We start from the raw sequence: 22,359 nt of genomic DNA, 5'->3' as shown, positions 1-22,359 counted from the left end.
ACTTAACATCTGCAGATATATTAAGCACATGAAGGATCACACTATGTGCTAAGAATTTATTCATCAAACTTCCTCCAGAGGCTAAAGAAAAATGAACATTACATGAAACCCCATCTTTGGGACTCTGCCTGCTCCCCAACATTTTCTTATGCAAACTTTTAATTATATAGAAAAGTTGAAGGAAATACATAGTTAATACATAAATACACACAAATGAGATTCTAGAATAAACATTTTGCTCTGTTTGCTTTATCATCCATCTGCCCATCCTTTTGTGGATTCTTTAATTTAATTATATGATACCTGGGTTGGAGAAAAGCTTACACAGTTCAAGGATGCAATTTCACATTTAGTGCAGGAAGGGCCACAAGGCACTTTGGTGTAATTTTCATCTTATTTCTTAGACAGATAGAGATACCCACAGGACTGGCAGGCAGTAGGCCCAATCAGCTGGGAAATGTACTAAAAGCAGTTTTTCACACAACGTCCTCTTTCCTTTGCGAGAAAAACCAGTCTGATTTGAAGCCTTTGTTACCTTTGTAAAAGTTTGGACCGCAACAGCTCCTGACAGGCTTCTTCTTCTTTGGTAATTTCTGGTCCGTTGTATAGGATTCTTAACATGGAACAAGCTAACACAGATAGACCTAAAGCCAGGTCTACCAGAAAGGGTAAGCCTCCTGACACATCCTCCGAAGACTCCTACAATGCAGACAGGGCAAACCGCACTGGTCAGTTACACGGCGGAGCGCGTCACCTGCGCTGCATCACGCTGCACTGTCCCCAACCATGAGGGCTCACAGAGCAGCATCAAGTATCATTGCTACGGGACACAGAGACAGCACCCAACACCATGAGGAGATAGATGGTGGCACTGGAATGACCACAGAGTGAAGTCTCAACACAATTCTGGAGAGAGAAGAGCCGATAAGACTCCATATTAGAAACAGCACAAAACACATGCAAGATTTTTTGGATAGCTTCCTCTCTGCTGTACCTATCCAGGTATAAATCACTACTGTGTTTTGTCACCTCCATCCTGTGCTTGAACAAAGATGCTGTCAATGATTACACTGAATTCATTCAATAAATATTTACTAAGTGCCTAGTATGTACCAGCCATTGTGCTAGGTGCCTGAGAGAAAGCAGAGAACAAAATGAAGATGCCTGCCCTCATGGAGCTTACATTCTAGAAGATAATCCCACTCTAGAGAGTCTTGGCTTGGTTAAACTTAAGCAACCTCCCAGTGCTAAAATGCGTTATACAAATTAGTCAACTAGAGGGGTTAGGAGAACTCTTACTACTCTCTCTTCCTCTCTTTTTCCAGGTGGGAGAAAAATTTATTTAAATAGATTCCTGGGAGGAAAGTAACTGGCACTATTAAAAGGAGTAGATTTAAGCTATATACAGAGTGTGAAAAAGTGAAAGTGAAAGTGAAGTCGCTCAGTCGTGTCCAACTCTTTGCGACCCCGTGGACTGTAGCCCACCAGGCTCCTTCATCCATGGGATTCTCAAGGCAAGAATACTGGAGTGGGTTGCCATTTCCTTCTCCAGGGGATCTTCCCCACCAACGGATCGAACCCAGGTCTCCCACATTGCAGGCAGATGCTTTAACCTCTGAGCCACCAGGGAAGCCCATACAGAGTGTATCACGAGGAATTAAGCACAGACAGATCCAGACCAGCAAGAAGAGCCTTTGGGAACTGAATAAAAAGAATCCAATCCTACTACTTTGAAAACAAGAATCCAAGTGCTTACTTCTATCAGGTGTTTGAGTCTTCCTAACCCTCTGGAGAGATGCTAGCAGCAGATCACCTCTCCAGGCTTTGAAGATGGGCTCCTAACAAGGGATTCTTTCTATGGTGCTAAACTGATTTTAGGTCTTAGCTAGTTTTATTTCATAAAACTATAACTTCTGTTAATGGTCTTACTACAGGCAAGTGGAAGAGATGGATGAAACAGTAGCTCATATTCTGCCCTGTTTCCAAGGCAAATATGATGTATGTAACCAAGGCACACAGGAAAAAGTACATTCTGCCCACAGCAGTGGTTAGGTTCAAATACCTGAGCGCGAACTGTGCAAGCAAAGCCCCACATAGCCTTATCGGGAGTGTTGTGTTCACGGCCACTTCTCATTTCAAAGGAGAAGGTGACTGTATCTCCTTCCACCTTAAAATTTAAGGGGGGAAAATGCACTTTAAAAACAAGACACACAATTTGCAAGAGAGCAATGAATTTTAGAGATTTACTTTTGAAAAGGACCACAGCAATATTTCACTCCTTTCCTCACTTGCTTTTTGATTGAAATTCCATCCCCTCTCAGCTCCATCAACCTTTCAGCTGTCTCTCCTGACCAGGGAGCTTTGGGAATGAGACATCTGTGAAATGGGCCACAATTGCCGAACAGTGGGACCAGAGTAAAGATCAAATCTTGAGCCTAATTTCAATAAATTCCCCAGGTTTCTGTGCATTCTGCCTCCCCCTCTCCACTTTTACCACCTCACTTGCGCCAGTAAGGTGGGCAAACAGACAATGTCTTGAAGAACACAGAGAGAGTGCTGGGAGACCATGCTCTGTGTTGCAGGACCAACAACGTGAGTACGAAACAAAATGCAGGAAATCAGAAGACAAGTCAGTCTTGTGCTAATCTGGATTTGGCTGCATCTGGGCTACCCATCTGGAGGTAATTTGCTGCCTGTGGCTGAATTAAAGCAGGTATGTAATATATTTGAGATAAAGGCTCTGGGAACAGACTCTGAAGAGGTTTGCAGGTCTCAGTGGGCATTTCTGTTCATATTTATATTCTAGGTAGACATAGTTAAAGTTGAGGCCCACATTACAAAGCATGGCTTCAATCTCATCAGTTTGAGAATGGATCACTGCTTTTGCTCTCAAGTCCCCAGTTCATTTGAAAACATTGATTCCATATTTTAAAAAGGCAACAGCCCTGTGGTTCTAGGACACCCCTCATGAGGGAGTCTAGAGAACAAGTGAGCAGGAAGAACTAACTGTCCCTTCCATGGCCAGGGAAAAGATGCTGTGACAACCTCAGCCCACGGGGCGACCTATGGGAAAGATCCAAGTTCTGGAGTGTATAGGGGTCTGATGTCTTATAAATGAAAGGAAGCTCATTCTAGTGAGTTTAAGGCCTATCCAAGATCCCCACCTCAATAAGAGTCCCCATGGCAAATTTTCTCTAGAGTTACAGTTAAATACTTGGGCCCATGAGGAATGCAAGGTCATTTTCTTTTCTAGGAAGTGAATGTGCCTGAATACCATACCTTCACCAAGTCTTTCGGCCAACCAGTTCCTAAGACACTACGGCTGCCATATCCCAGTGTATTGCCTCCATACTCAGCAACCTTCCTACTGTTTGTGTTAGGCCCCGCGTATATCACCAACTTCAAAACAGAAAATATACTGTTAGACTGTAAAAGAAAAACAAAAACAACATCTACAAATAAAAAGGCTGCAAAAAAATTATTTGTTTAAAAACACATTATAACCAGGCACTGGGGTCATTATAATATAACTAATGTTTCCTGATTTTTTTTCTTTACGTACAACTGATACTGGTTTAGATGCAATCAGCCATTGGTATTTACAGGGTAGCCTCAGAGTAGTAACAAATATTAGCACAATTTAATTGCCTTGGGGACCTCACATTAAAATAAGTTATACTCAGCTACCATACATATTTTTTAAAAATCTGTTTTAATTCTAAGTAATGAGCTATAGCCTATAAATGACAGGTATAGTTTGCCCCTTAAATCCTCCCCCAAATTAATAAAGTGAGCAAATACAGATGGTAAGATGGTTATAGCTAACACAACAACAAAAGTAAAAAAAATTTAATGAGTGAATATTTTAAAAGATGCAACAAATTGAAAATAAGCCATGTATTCTTAGAATGTTGCTTAATGGTATAAAAAGAAAGTGACACAAATTTGGGTCAGAAAAGGGGCTGCTTTTTCTTGGGTCAATTTTCATGTATCAGTATTTTTCTTCAATAAAAGCTATTCATTTACACACAGTTAACAAACTTTCTATTAATAACATGCAGGAAAAACATTTAGAGGTCATTTAGCATGCAAATACTTTCATAGGAAGAAGGCTCTGGCTTCTGTAAATACCAAATTCTGTCTTGTAACATGTACTCTGACCACCACTGAGTTCAGTTCAGATCTAAAAGCTGCACTTTAAGCCCTAGATACTTCATCACTTTGTGATTTCTTACCCTTCTGCACCTTTGGGGGACACCAGCCAAGGACCACTGGAAAAGTAAGCGTTACTTTTATCCATGTAGTAAGCCTCCCTGAGCCTCCACATTTAATACTAACGTCTACAGCAGGTGGAGGTTAGCTTACATCAGAAGATGCAAGTTACTATTTTTTTTCAAAGGAGAAACAAAATGACCCCAGCTAAAACGGTAACATCTTCCATTTCCATTTTAAATAGTTATTAAATGAATGTAGGAAATAGGGGTAGCTACTGCCAGGAGCTATGCAGTGGGATAGACTGACGCCAGGAGATATACTTTTTGAAAAACCCACTAAAGAATTTTCTAAATTCTCTTGCTTCTGGCTAAGATGAGTTTGAGGGGCAAGTCTTAAACCCCTCTGGACATCTGGAAATCTTCACTATCCTAGAAGATGGGGGGGGGGGGGGTCGGGAAGAGGATACTATAATTTGCCCAGTAATGTGTTTCAACATCTCAGTATTTACAGTTAACAAGTTCTCTATTTTTAACCTAAAACTCTCCCTTGAAGGGATTTAAGATCATTTGACCTTATACAGTTCACAGAAAAAGACAATAGATAGTTAACAATTCACATAAAAAAACCCTGTGTGCATACAACACTATCAGACAATTCTTCAGTTGTACCTGTATGTTATATGTCACAATTTTATTAGCCTTTCCACATAAGTTCAACAGAATGGTTTGCAATGCAACAATTAGAGACAAAAGAAAAATATTTCAACCCCTAAAAATGATTTCTTTTACTTACTATTGTTAAGACACTAGGTTAAAAACTATAATTCCTCAAACTATGTGGGCTCTGAGGTAAGGGCAAAGAAGAACAAATAATTTAAATAAATATAAACCAGGTCCTAGGCACATCTGAAGCCCTTCTATAAAAAAGCCACCTTTTCTCCCAAAAGATACATGAGAAGCCCCAAGAACTGGGCAGCGAGACCTTTTGAAGTGAATGGACACTCACATCTACAGGAATCCCAAGCACAGAGGGAAGGCAAGAGATAAACAGCATGCAAAGGAGAATTTCCTTTGACTTGGATATACACTTTTGAAAGCTTACAAAAGTCCACTTTCAACATGTCATTAAAACACTCCTCTTAGACTGCAGAGGTGCTGGCTCTGACTCCGCCAGTCACTACCCTTTAAGGCATTATCTTAGAAAGTTCTCCCTAAGAGATCTCTGCAGACAAAAATAAGTCAAGAATGGTGACCAGCAGCAAAGAAAAATAAGAAGCATCTAAAGAAAACAGATTAGAGGTGAAACCAATACTAAATCAGTTCTTGCTTACTTTGTCATAGTCATATTGCGAAGAGCATCTGCTATCAAATCTAAGGTACAGGCAGCGAGCTCCGGGGATGTGGACAGTTTCTTTAAATTTATAGTTGTCTCTGACAGGGTGGACTGTTTCCACAGTCTTCCCAGCGGCCCATGGAGCAGGAATCTTCAAACCCGTGAGAAACCCTGGCTCCTCCTTCTCTTCCAGCATTCTAAAACCAGACAAAGAGAAAGCAATGGAGCTTAACGGCAAGGAAAGGAAAAGGTACATGCAGTAAAATATGAAAGGTTAAGAAATTTTGCTTTAATTTTCTAATATGCAGTATGACAACGCTGTAACCAAAACAAACAAACAAACAAAAAATCTTTTATTTATTTATTGGCCGCATTGCACTGTGTAGCATGCGGGCTCTAGCTCCCCGACCAGGGATCAAACCCAGGCCCGCCCTGCAGTATAAGTGCAGAGTCTTAGCCACTGAACCACCATGTAAGTCCCCAGAAATGTTTTTTAAACTCGTACATTTAAAGTTCTTTTTTCTTTGTCTGACAATATATTTGCATTCCCCCCAACCTTTTTTTTCAAGGGAGAAACCAAATTCATACCCAGAAGACCACCTTGCCAACTCTCATTTAAAATTCCTCAGGGGAAAAAAAAGATACTGTAAAGGGCCTTTAAGACTGGCCACTTTCCAAATCGCACAGGCAGGGTCCTGCAAAGTCTCCTCTTGTTGATAACTAAAATGCCAACTGTTGAAAATCCCATGAGTCTACATGACTACTTTTACTGTAATTTTTACTAAAGAAAAGTGCCTTCGAAGGTCCTCTTCTCTATTGTAATTCAACTCTCAGGGTCTTCACAGCCCAAGTTTGTATCATGGAATACAAACTCCTATACCCTAAACTCAGCTGTTGCAGAATTCTCTTTTTCCGTTTCAGCTTTGCGCTATCCAATGTGGAGGTTACTTTGTCAAGTGTAGCCATTTAAATTGAATCTAAATGAAACACAATGTAAAATTCAGTTTCTTGGCCACACTGGCCACTCAGAAAGAGGTCGATAACAGCAGGTGGCCATGGCCAACAGCACTGAACAAAGATACAGACTTTTATCACCACACAAAGCTCAACTGGATAGCATGCTGATCTAGGAAACCCAGGAAGTCCTTCCTTTCTGATCAATGTTCTTAAAGACAGCTTTAGTGAGATGTAATTGACATATAATAGATAGCATATATTTAAAGTGTACATTTTGATAAGCTTAGCTTTCTGTATACACCTTTGAAGTCTCCTCCTTCCTCATGGGAATCCAGGCGGTCACTTCTTCATTTTCTTTCACTGGAAACTAGTTTGTATTTTGTATCTTATATAAGTAGAATCATAGTTTGCACTTCTTAGGGGGCTCTGACTTTTTTCACGCAGCCTAAGTATTCTAAGCCTCATCTGTGTTGTTGAAAATACCAGTGGTTCATTCACTTTTATTGCTGAGTAGGATTCTACTACACAGATATACCACAGTGTGTTACCCATTCGCTTGCTGATGGACATTTGGACTCGTTTCTTATTTTGGACTATTCTAACTACAGCTGTTGAGTGAACCTTCACATGCAAGTCTCTGTAAGAATCTGTGCCTTCTTTTCTTTTGTGTGTACATACCTAGAAGTGGAATAGCTGGATCACATGGTAGATTTATTTTTACTTTTTAAGAAACTATCAAACTGTACATCTCCATCATTAGTATATGAAAAATTTTCAGTTTTGAACTAATCTCTTGATCTGCAGGGAAATTTATTCTAACTTGTTCCTATAATCTCCAAAGCCATTCTCTTAATTATCTGTAAAGGTTTGACGCTGAAGTCTCTGTCTTTTCCCAGTTGGAAAAATCACAAAGGGAAGACTACAAAGGGAGTAGTAGGCTTTCACCAGAAGAAAACACAGCAGAGGTTCCTGCAGGAAGCAGTGCTCCTTACCTCTCATCCGGCAAGAGCCTGCCCTTCTGGTCTGATGCACCACATGGGGAACAGCCCACCTCAGCAAAAACCGGACACTGGGTTTTAAGCAGCAAAGCCGTCTGCAACACAAAAGCATCGTGTCCTAAAGTGCTTATGTGTCAGTTATCTGGATGGTGAAAGTGAAAGTTGCTCAGTCGTATCTGACTCTTTGCGACCCCATGGGCTGTACAGTCCATGGAATTCTCCAGGCCAGAACACTGGAGTGGGTAGCCTTTCCCTTCTCCAGGGGATCTTCCCAACCCAGGGATTGAACCCAGGTCTCCTGCATTGCAGGCAGATTCTTTACCAGCTGAGCCACAAGGGAAGTCCAAGAATACTGGAGTGGGTAGCCTATCCCTTCTCTAGCAGATCTTCCCGACCCAGGAATCAAACCGGTGTCTCCTACATTGCAGGCGGATTCTTTACCAATTGAGCTATCAACGACGCCCATCTGGATGGTACTAGAGCCAAACTTAGAATTCTCATGTAAGTCATCTTTTCACAATCCGAGTCTGTTCTTTTTCACTAAGAAATGCTTTGCTACTTAGACCACTTAATATTTTATCTCTGGAACATATCATTTATATTCATTACCAATATCCAGCAAGGGCTCAGGAGACTAAATACAATGGAAGGATCTCAGTTGCACCACAGACAGCATTTTTACAGTTCACTGGCAATTAATATTTGTTAAAAGAATGCAGTAAGTAATTTAGTCAAACAAACTTTTCCCTTACTAGTTCAACTTATTTTTGTGACACGATGTTTTGCTTCGTTGCACCTTTATTTCATTTCCTGCTCCCAGAGAGCAGTTCACCTTGGCACACCTTAGGACCATACCTGACTGGTATAGAGCACCAGCTGCACTAGCTGAGGCATCAGGGCATCGGCCATGGTCAAAGTTTGCAAATTTGGATGCATCAGGGAAGTGAGTAACACTGGGAGAAGGTGACCCAGCATAGTAGCCTTAGTAACTTGTTCCAAGCCTTTTAACCTACAAAAGTTCAAGAAAACATACAGCTTCATCAATTCTCAGGCATGAGAAGAAGTCACTATCATTATTCTTTGACACATTCTCTTAACTGCATCTCCTGGTACTAGCTAAGCATTTATTCTTCCAGCAATTCAGTCTACAAATGTCCCACCTCCCATGAGGGAGAGGGAAAGAACAGAAATCTAGCAATAGATTTTACCTTTGAACTGTGATTTTTTTTTTTTGCCCTACCAAGTTTATATGGTACATTTCCTAGCACCTTCGAAGCACTTTATAAATGTGTTCTAAAATGCAAAAAGGTACTCTAGTTACCACCTGCAAGTTCCTTTGGCTCTGGGGCTGCAAGTTGCAGTGTTGCACCATATCTCTGATAAGGAGACAGGGAATGGCTACAACACTGACTCAGCTGCCTAAAGAAACTGGTTCCCATGCGGGACAGAGGCAAGTAGATTTTTAATTTGTCTTTAAAATCATGCTCTTCCCCCCACCCCCCGTGTTTTATTGACATATAACTAACATCACTGTATAAATTTAAGATGTACAATATAATGATTGATGTATGTATATATATATTGTGAAATGATTACCTAAAATCCTATTCTTAATAACTCATCCTCTGCTCGAAGAAAAAAGGTATGTGACTCACCCAAAGAAACATGTGGGTTATGTAAATTCTCTAAACTATATGTCCTCCCCAGGCAGATCTGCTCCATGTGCCCACAGTGAACCTTGTCCCAACAAGCCCCAGTGCAGTGCCTTTCTGGATCATACTGTTAGCAGCTCTAGCCTGCCCATCTGCCCTCTGGGAGTGGGCAAGAAAAAGGGACATGGGACAGAAAGTGTTACTGGAAGAAAAAGACACTGCAGGGCACTGTTTCAGATCAGCATCTCAATACTGAAATAATCAACAAACACAGGCTGTAACTCATCTCTGACAAGAAACCATGGCAGAAGTTTTCATGGGGAGGACTGGGAAAGAGAGGTTTACCCTCTGTATATAGATCATTCCTGTATTTGGAGAAGGAAAATTGCAGTAAATTCTTGGGATATTGTGTCAGCGTCATCTTTTGCAGAGCAGTTACTTATCTGCATCACGGAGTCACTTCCATCTCTCTACAGTATTCACCGTAAGGAAACTAAGTGCACACAGTGCTGAGCTGGGTAATGAAAGGAAAGGCCAACTTGGGAATGAGGACAGCAGAAGACCCACGTGTCAGAGAGGATGGTGTCCACACCTTGCGACCCTCAGATCATGGCTGTCAGCCCACTCCTCCCTAAAAGCACCATTAAAGATTTCAACTGCGTTTGGCTTTGAAACACTTGCCATTTCAACCTTGTCTCAAAAACGGCTCAGAATTAAGTGAGCATGTGGTGTTCTGTTCTAAAAGATTTCACTTTCATAAGCAAATTCTTCCTTTAGGGCAGCAAGTCACAGTTCACAACCCAAGTCCTCACCTCTGCTCCCGGTCAGGTATGTCACTATTTATGAGGGCAGTTGTGACCTGCTGTAGCATTTCCAATACTTCATCACATCCAGTCAGGATTTGGGTAGCAAGAGCCAAAATACTGACCTTTAACTCCTAGGTAGGAAACATCATACAATTATTTTTAAGCTCTGCGATGACGATACACTCACAATGACAACACGAAATGATGTATTTAATGATGCATTTCCAAATTAAATAATGAAGTGTCCAGAGTAAGCCCAATGCAGTAAGTTCCGCTAAGGATGGCAAGTAACAATCTGAGTTGGGAGGCTAAGGCCTGGAGTGCTGACAGAAATACGCAGTATTTCACGGGGAGCACACTGAGTCCCTGGGAGAAAAGGCGTTTCTCCCGTCCCCTCCAGCACAGGAGAGCTCCCGGTGACCAGCCCAGAAACTGTCCAGGTGGAAGAATGCCGTGGGCAGGATGAGGATAGCTAAAGAGAAAAACACAACAGCAAAAGGCGCATGGAGAGGCGGTGAATAAAATGAGACAAAAACACAACATTCTGAAACAGTCAAGTGACCTTTTTACTTAACGTTTTAAACCATTACACTTGAAAACAGGCAAGTTAAAAAATTCAATGAAAGTAGCAGGCAGTTACAGGCTATTAAACATTAAGAATAACTATTAGAGAGTTCGTGGGAGTACGAGTACTGAATAACGTGTTAAGAAACACTAGTTAAGATCATAGAAATGTTTAGTTGACAGTTATTTCCTATTAGGAAAAAAAAATACAACCACTCTAACCCTTCAGGTGAAATGTGTATCCTTTTTTCCCCCAGAATTCCTAGACAAGCCAGCCTATTCTGCCTTTACCAGGAGTATTTCCTTCCAGGAGTTCAGAATTTGTAACATTTAGTCTTTCAAATATAAAACACTGTTTTTTGTTGTTGGAATTTTCTGGGGTCTTTTGGAGGTATTATTTAGACATGTTGATCATTAAGAGAAGGGCATTCTGAACTGACTACATGAGATCCTCGCAGCCTTCATCTGCCGACTACTTGCGGGCTGCAGCGCATCCAGGTACTGCACAGGCCTCAGCTCTATTCCTCACAGCAGCCTCACAAGGGAGAGGCTTTGGCCCCTTTATACTGATTAGGAAATTAGAGTACTTTCAAATTAAGTGTCATCAATTTAAATGATTAATTCATGTATTTCTGCCTGTTTAAAAACAGATTACATAATGAGATAAAACCCATAAATATGAGCTAGCAGATGTATAAACTCGTGTGTGTGTGTGTGTAAAAGGGTAAGAAAAGGGCAAACTATAGTGGTTTTTATCTTTAGCTGTAGCTTTCTTGGTTAATTTTTCAGTGCGTTTTAGTCAACATTTTAAAGAAGAATCAAGTTCTTATGTATTTCTCTAATTCTCCCATGAAGACAAAATTCTGAAGAACAATGCAAACAGCCTCAGCATCTGTCAAAATTATAACCACCATGGCTATTAAAAAAAAAAATCTGTGGATTGCTATAAATTGTCACGTGGGAACAAATTATTGAGTTTACACAGAAGCTAACTTAAAAATAATTACTGAAAATGAAATGAACTATAGGTTCAGAAATTATTCAATATAAGGAGTATGAGAAAATTATCACCTTTTTAAAGTTATCTGAATCAAGAGACCATGATAAACCAGCCAAGATGTCAAAACTGTTTAAAATGTTATGCCCCCAGATTCATTTATCTATATCTATTACATATACATACTATATTTATACTTAAACTTCTCAGGTGCATATGAGATCACTTGTTAAGTGCCAATTCTTAAAAACAGATGAAAATAAAGCCACAAAAAGACTGACAGGAGCTCATGGATGACACACTATGGGAGTGTCACATATATGGTAACCACCGTGCAATGACATAAAAATCTATGAAATGAGTGACCTAATATTTACCTCACACAAAAATATAGGCCACATGGTGAACTCTGACATCATCATAGACAGAAATTTAGCCAGTTAAGCTGTGCTTTTACATATTGGGTAGAAAGCATCGTTAGAATAAAGCTTGGTGTTTACCTGTACCTTCAATGTCTCTCCCTGCAAGGAGTTGTCACTGTCATCATTCTCATCAGGCTTAATCAAAATAGTGTTACTGAGAAGGTGGTTCTGAACTGCCATCAGATAGCGCAGGCAGGAGGATGCAGCCTTTAATACAAATAAGGGCATTTAAATGATCTAAACTCTACTGAAAGAAGGGCTCACGTTTTTAAAAGATTTTGATAAAAGAAGCAAAAGAGAAAGTACAGAAAACAGACCAAGTTAGTTTCTCAGGTGACTTATTTCAATACATTTTTCATAACTTTCTGCCTTCTGCTATACATTGCTCACTAATCACTCTGATACTTGAACTTCTGCCTCTTAATAAGTAATTCCTCTTCCCCCCGCTCCCCCTCATATGCATCTCTGTGACAGAAGACTCTACCCAAACCCTTAAAAGAATCTTTTGGTTCTTATCAGTCTCTGTAAACCACTGCTGGTTTAGAAAACAATGCTAAATTAAAAATTAATAGAAGGAAAATCCCCAATATTTTAAACAAAATGAAAATATCCAAATTCAGTCTAACAATTTATTGCATTAAGATATTTAAATTGGAGGAATAAAGTCTTTGGAAAAAGTACTCTAAGTGGATTTGTGTAGTTCTACATTTCTAAGACAAGCACAGTTAATCACTGACTTTCATCAATTAAGTCTATCCTTGAAAAGTATGCGTAGAAGTATGTATGTACACACACACTTCAAAATGGTAAAATGAAAACAAGGACACTTGATATAATTTTGCTTTCATTAAACACATTTTTACTTACAGGCACAGTTGAAAGGAGTTTTTGAAAATCATCTTTAGAGACAGTTTGGCACTTGGTGATTAAGATACAGGATTCTCGTACAACAATCTTCAGAATGTAGTGTAAAAGTTCATCATTTAGTCTTTAAAATGTAGGAAAAATGTAACAATAAGATACTGATGGTTAACTAATAAAAGGATAAAACTTATACAATCAGTACAAGATGACAAATAGCAGATACAAAAAATTCACTGGCTCTGTAAGTGAATCATCTTACTCAGTAATGATGCTAACAACTAGATATACTGTCTAAATTAAATTTATGGAAACACAATGGTATTCAAGCACCTAGTTCAAGTATTTTATAAATAGCAGAGACACACCTTCCTCTACTCACCAGCTCTAGCCACACCTCCCACCCTCTCATAAACCAGCAATTAGATGATGCCCTTTACCAAAATTTCCTAAATAAGCTCCACCTGTTACTTCCGCTAAGTACCCTTACTGCCAGGCTCAAGCTATTTTACTCATAAAACTGAAATGTGCTATTATCATTTATTAGGGCAACTGTGGGATTTTTTATCTTTCAGTTGATCCACAGTTTAGACTTAACATGCTAATTATAGCAAAAGATATTACAGGAGACTCAAGATGATCAAACACATTTAAGTGTAAATTAATTACTGAGGAAAACACTAAGAAAAGGCTAGCAGTGAATCACATCACATCACCTGTAATGATCCTCCTCCTCGCTGCCGAATCGGTTGTTTTGAAGTTGTTCAGCTAAATTAGTGAGGATCACATCCCGCAGCTGGGAGAGGCCACTGTTTCTCTCTCCTAGCACAGAATAAAGCTCTATAAACTATCTTAACAACCATGCTTAGAAAACTGATACTACTTTTTTAAGGTTTGTAAATGAGAAGACTGTTGACAGTTGAGGGGCACCAGGCATATTTACGAAGACAAACAGCGGCAGCAAAGACTCCATCACAGCCAATCAGACTTTCTTTAGCCAGTACATCCTGACTAAAGTGGAGTTACTGTCTTGATATTTCATGAAGTGTGATTTCTAATTCCTTAAACTAATGTTGCTTATAAATGCAGAGTGTCCTTAACAAGGTGAGTTTTGTTGCTGTCATTGAGTCTAACTTTAAAAGTTGAGTTTTAATGTGTGGGGGAACAACTAGCTTAGAAATCCCAAGAAATCATTATCTTTAACGTTCTTTGAACATCTACAGCCAGGTACATTATGCTACACAGTGGGGCTAGAAAGAGGTTTACAAAGCTTGACAATATATAGAACATGGTTTCTGCTTTCAATCTGGTTTAAGTGTTGGCATATGTGCACTCTTTAAAATAACGCTAACAGATATGAAGAAAAAAATAAAATTCAGTCATTTCCTTAGGGACAAGAAAAGGATGGTTTTTCAAGGGTAACTAAAGGGTAATTCTCACCTTCTGTTAAGACCAGCTTAAGTAAGTTATTGATTTCAGTTTCACCTGGGTACAAGATGTTTAAACCAGAGCTGAAATGACAGAAAAGTTGAAAAGTTTTTAAACACGTGTTCTAGAATACGTCTAAAACTCTAAGTTTTAAAATTTTTATTAAAGATGCCATTTTGAGTACAGTTTCACCACTAAAAAGGCAGTTGAACCTAAATGTACTGTTGTGATTCAGTCCAATCAATGACCTTCTTGATAAACAGTATCCCACTCCTCATATTTGTGAATTACCAAAATGATAACCTATCTGAGGCTAGATGCTGAACCAGTTAAAGAGAATTGAGTTATATAAAATCACTGTAGTGAAGCCAGCTAGATGTAGATTGTGGCAGAAAATCATTTGAGAAGTAACTGGCAGAGCAAAGACTAGAATCCAGGTCTGTCTGATGCCAAAGCCTGTTTCTTTCTTTCTTTCTTTCTTTGGCTGCGTGGAACTCAGTTGCGGCATGTAAACTCATAGTTGCAGCATGTAAACTCATAGTTGCAGCACGTGGGATCTAGTTCCCCAACCAAGGAACAAACCTGGGTCCCCTGCACTGGAAGTGTGAAGTATTAGCCACTGGACCACCAGGGAAGTCCCCCAAAGCCTGTTTCTTAACCACTTGCCACACTTTGACCCAAATGAGAAGAACATCTATCCGCAAACCACCAAAATATCTACTTGTAGGGATTTTTTTTTTCTTTTGCTGTTTTAAGATCCATACATGAGGAATATCTGAGTCCCTGACGTCCTGACTATGGGATGGGGCAGGACACATGGGAGGCTAACAGCCTAGAGCGACAATTACAATGAAGCGTGGAAGAAGCCTCTGGTAGAGTACTAAGAAAATCATGTGCTGATTACCTGATGGCAAGGCAGACCTCCTTCTGAATTTCAGGGCAAATTTGATCTTTGGGTGCCATCAGCAACTGCCAAAGAAGCAATCCTGACCGTCGAATGATGTCTCGATTCCTTTCAGTTTGTGGGCTGAAGAAAAATTTAAACACCACCTACAGAAACAGAAGGGGTATATCTGAAAATGCTAATTCTACTGGGAATAAAATTATCCCTATGAAGAAAGAACATGCTAGTTATTCTTATGAATAAATACCCAGGTATATTTTTAAACACAATCTCTTCTATTATGTAATGGTATAGTTAAATATTTTACATATATTAATTGCAATGAGCTACATATAGCAATACTCCATTAACTGCAGTGCAATGAGTATGATGGTTATTCTAATTACAGGATTAGAAAGTGGTTAAGCTGCAAAACAGGAATGTTATAACATTTTTCTCCTAGTAGAAATTAGCTGACGGAAGCCAGAGTCTGTGTTTCTTTTTCTCTATTTCAATTATCTCAAAACGGTAAATTTACCTGAAAGACAACGAGAATGCAGCGTATAATACAGGTGTCTCCATTAACCATGGCCTTCTCCATAATGTCACAAATGCTGCTAAGATGGTGTGCTTCAATGGGATGCTGTTTGCCCAAGACACTTGTGATTGGAAGATTGGGGTTGGTAGCAAGAAGATTGAGTTGGTGTATGCACATCGCACCAACGTGGTGCAATAATTGGTTTATAACCTCATTCGTGGTTATAGCCTCTTCTAGAAGATGAAAAGGAAAGTCTGTGAGGAAAGACATCTCTGTGGGCGGTCACCACAGAACATATCTCTCACTTACAAAAGGTACACACACACGGGAAGAGACTAATTTGGCTCCAATCTCTGCCACTACCGCTGGAAAACTCTTTTCCTCGCCACAGAGTGCTGGAGTGAAAACACTTGGGAATCACCATTTTTTTAAAAAAGCGTAAATAGCTACCACTTCTTGAGCCCTTTCTATAAGCTAGACAATGGGCTAAATGCTTTACACGCATTACCTTACAATATCACTATCAACTTTGACTATTTTAGCCCTGTTTTGTAGAGAAGTGACTCAAGAATCAGAGTCAATAACTGACCTGAGGTAACACAGACACTAATGGTAGAGTTGTGATGTGAATTCGGGCCATTTCAGCTTAGATTCCATGCTGGTAACTCTTCTAGAAAAATCTCTATTCACCTATATGCAACTTTGCTGATTATTTTTCTGACCATCTCAAATTTGCTGTTGAGCCATTCTATTAATTTTTTTTTTCTTAGTCACTGAACTTTTCAAATCCAGAATTTCCAATGTTCTTTAAAAAAAAAAATAAACTCTTTGTTGAAATTCTCTGTTGATAATTATGATCATTATACTTTCCTTTAGTCTTTTAAACATGGTTTTCTTTAGTTATCTGAATTTATAAAGGCTGCTTTAAAGTCTTCATCTGCTAAATCTGAGTTTTGCCTACAGTGTTTAGCTACTGGTTTCTCTGCTCACTTTTTAAAAATTCTTCTTTCTATTTTACTATTTCTTTCATTTGTTTATTTTTATTACTCTCATTTTTCTTTTAAGGCTATCTTCCTAGTGGTAGGAAGTAACCTCGTCTGAGTCACAGGTTGTGCTCAAACACCCTGAGCTAATACGACTTCCATCCTGGATGGATCCATGTTTTCTGGGGGAACCACAAAGTTTAGGCAGTTTTAAACTCTTCCATGGTTTTCACCTTCTGCTGGACCCTCTCAAATTTCTGCATGTGTATACAGGCTCATTTTCAGCCAGGCCTATGTGAACAGCTTGGGCCTTCTCTGGCTTCTTCAGGTGTTTGGAGGAGCTTATGAAGGTCTTTTTGTAGCTTTCTCAGTACCCAAATCTCACTAGTAAATTTCTGGCTAGTTTGCTGGTTTGCTGCTTGCCCTAACCAGGACCACAACCTCAGGCTAGTTAAGCCACTGGTTGTCTCTGTTTGCCACCAACACCACTACTGTTATTGACACTGCTGCTGAGCATGAGTTTTTCCCATGCTTCACTCCAAATCAGTTAGCCACCTCTAGCAGCAAAGCTGCTGGCTTCCATGATCTGTCCCACCCTGTCGGAATTAAGACACTGATCATGCTTAAGGTGGGGGACGGGGGTATCTCCAGCTAAGAACACCACAGACTTCTACTGTTCCTAGCCAAAGTTCAGTGGGTCTTTTGTTTGTTTGTTTGTTTTTAATGAATATTGCTTCTCAATTTGTTATATCCCTTTGGTCAATTTCCAGAGTCTAGAAATACTTTTTTAGTTGGCATTTTAATTTTGTAGAAAGAGTTATTTGTGATAATTCAGTTCATTTTATCACTGCTTTATCAAGAGAGGATTTGCTAAGCTAGTCACTACTCCATACATAACCACTGTAGTTGACTTTGAAGTCATGAGATTTTAAGTTAATATTAACAATGAACAATTCTTTTTTTTTTTAATTTATTTATTTTTTTTCCGTTTATTTTTATTAGTTGGAGGCTAATTACTTTACATCATTACAGTAGTTTTTGTCATACATTGAAATGAATTAGCCATGGATTTACATGTATTCCCCATCCCGGTCCCCCCTCCCACCTCCCTCTCCACCCGATCCCTCTGGGTCTTAAAAAAAAGATGCCACGAAGTAGGTGGCAATGCCTTAACCGTATGCGTGTTGTCAGGCCCGAGAGCCTCTTCCATCCTTGTCAAGGGGAGTGCTAACCTTCTCTCCTTTCATACAACACTGAACAATTCTTTTTTTTTTTTTTTTTTAAATTTTATTTTTTTTTTCCATTTATTTTTATTAGTTGGAGGCTAATTACTTTACCTCATTACAGTAGTTTTTGTCATACATTGATGAACAATTCTTAATATTAAGAAGTTTAATATTAAAAAATCTAAAGGTCATGTGCTGGATATTCTATCAAATTATAAGTTTCTGTATAAGTAAGTTGTTTTTAAAGCAAAACATGACAGCTTATATAATTCCATGCCAAATACAAATAAAGAATGAATTTTTGTACTAAAGTTCTGACAATTCAGAAAGGTCGTAACAATTTCCTTTTTAAAAAAGTTTATGGACCGCCTCAAAAGCTCTATTTATTTACACATTTATTTACCTAATCATAAACCAATCAGATAACAAGAATTTTAAATTCTAAACCTGAAGAGGGAAGGCTGCTGACACACTGCTGTGTAGGGTACGTTCCCACTCATGCCGCTGCTGCACTGTCTCCTATTTCCCGGGGGAGCATCTCTTCCTGTAGGACAGTGCGTGTACCCACCTTTGGGCTCAGTGATGATATGGCTGACTCCAAGTCTCTGGCAGACGTAATGGAAGGCCTGATTCCCAGGATTACACCACTGATCGATATAGTCATTTGAGCATGTCCACAACATGTTGTTCACTGTATCATAACAGGCACCTGCAAAAAGAGCAACCTTTATACAATTATCATGTCATCGTCTGCTGGATATATACTTCTCATAAGCACTGCTAAAGAGTGGAAGGGCAAGGATGCTCCCCAGAGATGGCAAAGCAGTAGACTGGGGCTCAAAGGATTCAAAGTCTACTTGGCTTAACTCATATCTGAGAATGGAATAGTCTCATGGAATAGAAACTTTTTAGTCACTGACTTACATGTGACCTTTTCAACTCCAAAAAGGATTCAAGTGGCTTACATTAAAACCCAGGTACAACAGGACTAGTTAACATTAACACACAGTAAAAGCCTTAGTAACTGAACCTTAAACTCAAAATCAAGTTTCCTACGTGCCAAGGCAAACAGAATATCCAACATATTATGTAATTCTCATCTTCTAAAAATAAGAAGTATACCAATCCCTTAGGGGAAAGAAGTTTCTTTACGGCATGAACTTGAGAAAAATTTGTTATGGGATCATCATATAAGCTATAATGGACAGTATCTTCAACCATAATTTATGCAGAGGAATTTCACATATGACAATTTCTTATATTAATCCTCACAACTAAAGAGCAGCATAAAAAAATTCTTCCAAGGAAACTAGAATACCATAGAGAACTGGCAAGACTTTTTGAGAGAAATTGCTAAAATTTTGAATTTTCCAAGGACAATAAATGTGGACCTTTAATTCTTACCCAATCCTGGTACAAGAGCACCACGCCCCAAGGAGCTTCCAGCAGCATCTATGAGGTCGGCACGACTTGTGAATTGACCATCCGAAATATTATACACCAAGCTAGAGGCCAGGACTTTGGAAACAAACAAGTTTAGTAAGCCTTAAGATAAATGATAGTGAGTTAAATTTTAGCCTCTTAATATAAAGACTTTCATCAAAATCACATCTCTTTTTGGTTGTCTATTGGTATAACAGTGAGGAGACAAAAGTCACATGTTAAGATCACAAAAAAAAAAAACCTGTCATAAAGTCTCTTCCAATGTAGTAAATCATATTTTTTTTCTTTTTTTTTCCCAATTGTTTGACTCCACAAAATTCAGAAGGCACTAACAGACAGCCAACTCATCCCCATGGTGCCCAGAGTGAAGACAAGTCAGCTTAGACGTACGATGGACTAAAATCCCACTACTCAGGGCTCCAAGCAGTAAGAGCAACAGCCATCAAAGTGACCTATATTTTTGAAAGTGTTTTTAAACAACAACTTTTACAAACGGGTTTTTTCAATATAGATTGTCTAAAGGGTAATTACAAGAGGGGTTATGATCATTAACATAACAAAGTAGCAACATTTACAAGAAATACTTTACATACATTTGGTGCTCAATAAAGGTCAGAGGGTGTTCAAATACAGGTCAGTTGCTATCCTTCCAAGCACTGGCTCTAAAGTTTGGAGATTTTGGCCTTTTCCCTTAACAAAGGAGAGCGCTGTGATGACAAGCGACAAGCATGCGCTGTAGGATTCTGAATTTGAATTCTAGCTCTACTACTTCTGTGTGACCCTGGGAAATTTACTGAACCTCTCAGTTGCCCCACACGTAAAGTGGAGATAATAAAAGTATCTACTTTATACAGTTATTGTGAAGATTAAGTGAATTAAATAATACATCAAGGATCTCCACCAGCACATATATTCTAGCTGCTAATTTTTCTCCTGAAAAGGTTTTACTGTGACAGAGGGGAGGGGGCTCAGTCCTCCTTTTCTGCTGCTTCCCTCACGGCGGCCAGGACAGGACTCGGCTCCTCTCTCTTGCTCTCGGCACGGATGTATGTCCCACCTTGTTTCCTGATGAACTTGAGGCCTGCTTGTTCTCGGGAGACCTCGGCATGCCGCTCCTCAGGGGCAAAGGCGCACACCTTCTGCATCAGGTCTTGTGGGGCTGTTCTTGTTCTCGGCCACCTGGTGGCCCTTGCTGAGGCCCCTAGCTAGCGGGTAGCACAGAGCCACAGTCACCGCTCTTCAAAGGCTGCTGCGGCAGGTGGGCTAGCTCTATTACTGATGTTATTTTCTTCCCCACTTTTCAACAGAAAATCCGAGCAGGGTCTCTCAAATTTCTCGTTCTTAGTTGCATCACCCTAGTAATCCAGATTCTCATCACGACTGACTTGAGCTGTGATCTAAACGGTACTCTTTGTTTCTTTTCTATTTTCTATTGTTCTGTCCTGCACACCAACAAATGGTCTTCTCCAAATCTCTTTTTCATTGTGTTTCCCATGCATATGCCTTTCCCCATGTGGCCACTTACATGAATAACAGTCATTTTTCAGGACAAACTCAAAATTTCATGAAGTCTCTCCCTTCTACCCCACTCGACAATGACCCTTTCTTTCTCTGATTCAGCAGCATTAACATCTGCTCCGCATGGTTCAGGCAGTGAACACAGCATTGTGCTTCGTTTTCTAGTTATTTCACACACCGACATCATTTCTCCTAACCAGACTATGAGCTCCTCAAGGCAAACACCACTTTTTCCACTTACTGAGTAGCCTCCACGGTAACCACTGTGGAAGAGGGCACAGAAGGAATTTCAGCATTTATTTACTTGTTGGTCTAAAATAGAATCACTGAGTAAGCTATATCCTCACAAAAAAACGGCACCATGAAGACCTGTTTTAATCAAGTGGGGCTAATTTCAATTGAGTGGAAAAAAAACCATGCCAAGGAAACTAAAAAAAAGTTTAAGATGATTAATGGTCAATAAAAAGACAAATAACCCAATTTTAAAATGGACAAAGAATTTGAATAGATATTTGTCCAAAAAATATACAAAAAGCCAATGAGCACAAGAAAAGATGTTCAACATCATTAATTGTTAGGGAAATGCAAATCAAAACCACAATGAGATACTACTTCATATCCACTAGGATGGCTAGTAAAACAACAACAACAACAAAAGGAAGTAACAAATGTCAGAGAGAATGTGGAAAAATTGGAACCATTGCTAATGAGCCTCTAAAATGGTACAGTCACTATGGAAAACAGTTCGGCAGTCCCTTCAAAAGGTTAAACATACAGACACCACAGGACTCAGAATTTTCCTCCTACACATACACCCAAGAGAAATGACAACATGTCCACACAAAAATTGTACATGAATGTTCATAGCAGCATTACTCAAAAGAGCCAAAAAAGCAGAAACAACTCAAATGTCAATGCAGTATATCCATACAATCAAATATGATTTGGCCGTAAAAAGAAATGAAGCAATGATTTGTGTTACAACATGGATGAAGCTTGCAAACATTGTGTTTCAGTTTAAAAAAAAAAGCCAGTCACTAAGTCTGAGGAGGCCTTACAAATAGTTGTGAAAAGAAGAGAAGCAAAAAGCAAAGGAGAAAAGGAAGGATATACCCATTTGAATGCAGAGTTCCAAAGAATAGCAAGGAGAGATAAGAGAGGCTTCCTTAGCGATCAATGCAAAGAAATAGAGGAAAACAACAGAATGGGAAAGACTAGAGATCTCTTCAAGAAAATTAGAGATACCAAGGGAACATTTCATGCAAAGATGGGCTCAGTAAAGGACAGAAATGGTAGGGACCTAACAGAAGCAGAAGATATTAAGAAAAGGTGGCAAGAATACACAAAAGAACTGTACAAAAAAAGATCTTCATGACCCAGATAATCATGATGGTGTGATCACTCACCTAGAGCCAGACATCCTGAAATGTGAAGTCAAATGGACCTTAGGAAGCATCACTACATACAAAGCTAGTGGAGGTGATGGAATTCCAGTTGAGCTATTTCAAATCCTGAAAGATGATGCTGTGAAAGTGC

At 39.4% G+C, this 22,359-nt stretch overlaps 1 protein-coding gene, 1 non-coding gene and 1 pseudogene across 6 annotated transcripts in view; all 3 read right to left on the bottom strand.

Moving 5' to 3' along the window:
* HECTD4 (HECT domain E3 ubiquitin protein ligase 4) overlaps positions 1 to 22,359 on the bottom strand; it is a 166,264-nt gene that overhangs the window by 65,431 nt on the left and 78,474 nt on the right. For 2 of the 5 annotated variants that reach the window (XM_020904197.2, XM_070475361.1), the window contains exons 10-24: positions 19,267 to 19,380; positions 18,431 to 18,571; positions 15,654 to 15,886; positions 15,137 to 15,282; positions 14,245 to 14,315; positions 13,521 to 13,626; positions 12,811 to 12,931; positions 12,022 to 12,150; positions 9,967 to 10,091; positions 8,358 to 8,511; positions 7,497 to 7,597; positions 5,546 to 5,744; positions 3,280 to 3,426; positions 2,063 to 2,167; positions 536 to 699 (exon numbers count right to left, since the gene is read on the bottom strand). In XM_020904197.2, the coding sequence (XP_020759856.2) occupies positions 536 to 699; positions 2,063 to 2,167; positions 3,280 to 3,426; positions 5,546 to 5,744; positions 7,497 to 7,597; positions 8,358 to 8,511; positions 9,967 to 10,091; positions 12,022 to 12,150; positions 12,811 to 12,931; positions 13,521 to 13,626; positions 14,245 to 14,315; positions 15,137 to 15,282; positions 15,654 to 15,886; positions 18,431 to 18,571; positions 19,267 to 19,380 (2,056 nt within the window). The remainder of the gene's footprint in view (positions 1 to 535; positions 700 to 2,062; positions 2,168 to 3,279; positions 3,427 to 5,545; positions 5,745 to 7,496; positions 7,598 to 8,357; positions 8,512 to 9,966; positions 10,092 to 12,021; positions 12,151 to 12,810; positions 12,932 to 13,520; positions 13,627 to 14,244; positions 14,316 to 15,136; positions 15,283 to 15,653; positions 15,887 to 18,430; positions 18,572 to 19,266; positions 19,381 to 22,359) is intronic. The other 3 variants (XM_020904193.2, XM_020904198.2, XM_020904199.2) reach the window with 3 other exon arrangements.
* LOC139037907 (U6atac minor spliceosomal RNA) lies at positions 17,772 to 17,890 on the bottom strand (annotated as a pseudogene).
* Positions 19,603 to 19,750, bottom strand: LOC139037903 (small nucleolar RNA SNORA79). The gene has a single exon (XR_011490852.1). It is a non-coding gene; the product is annotated as a small nucleolar RNA SNORA79 (small nucleolar RNA).

Source organism: Odocoileus virginianus, chromosome 12, assembly GCF_023699985.2.
Source record: "Odocoileus virginianus isolate 20LAN1187 ecotype Illinois chromosome 12, Ovbor_1.2, whole genome shotgun sequence".
NCBI lineage: Eukaryota > Metazoa > Chordata > Mammalia > Artiodactyla > Cervidae > Odocoileus > Odocoileus virginianus.
This window is presented reverse-complemented; position numbering and strand designations above follow the sequence as displayed.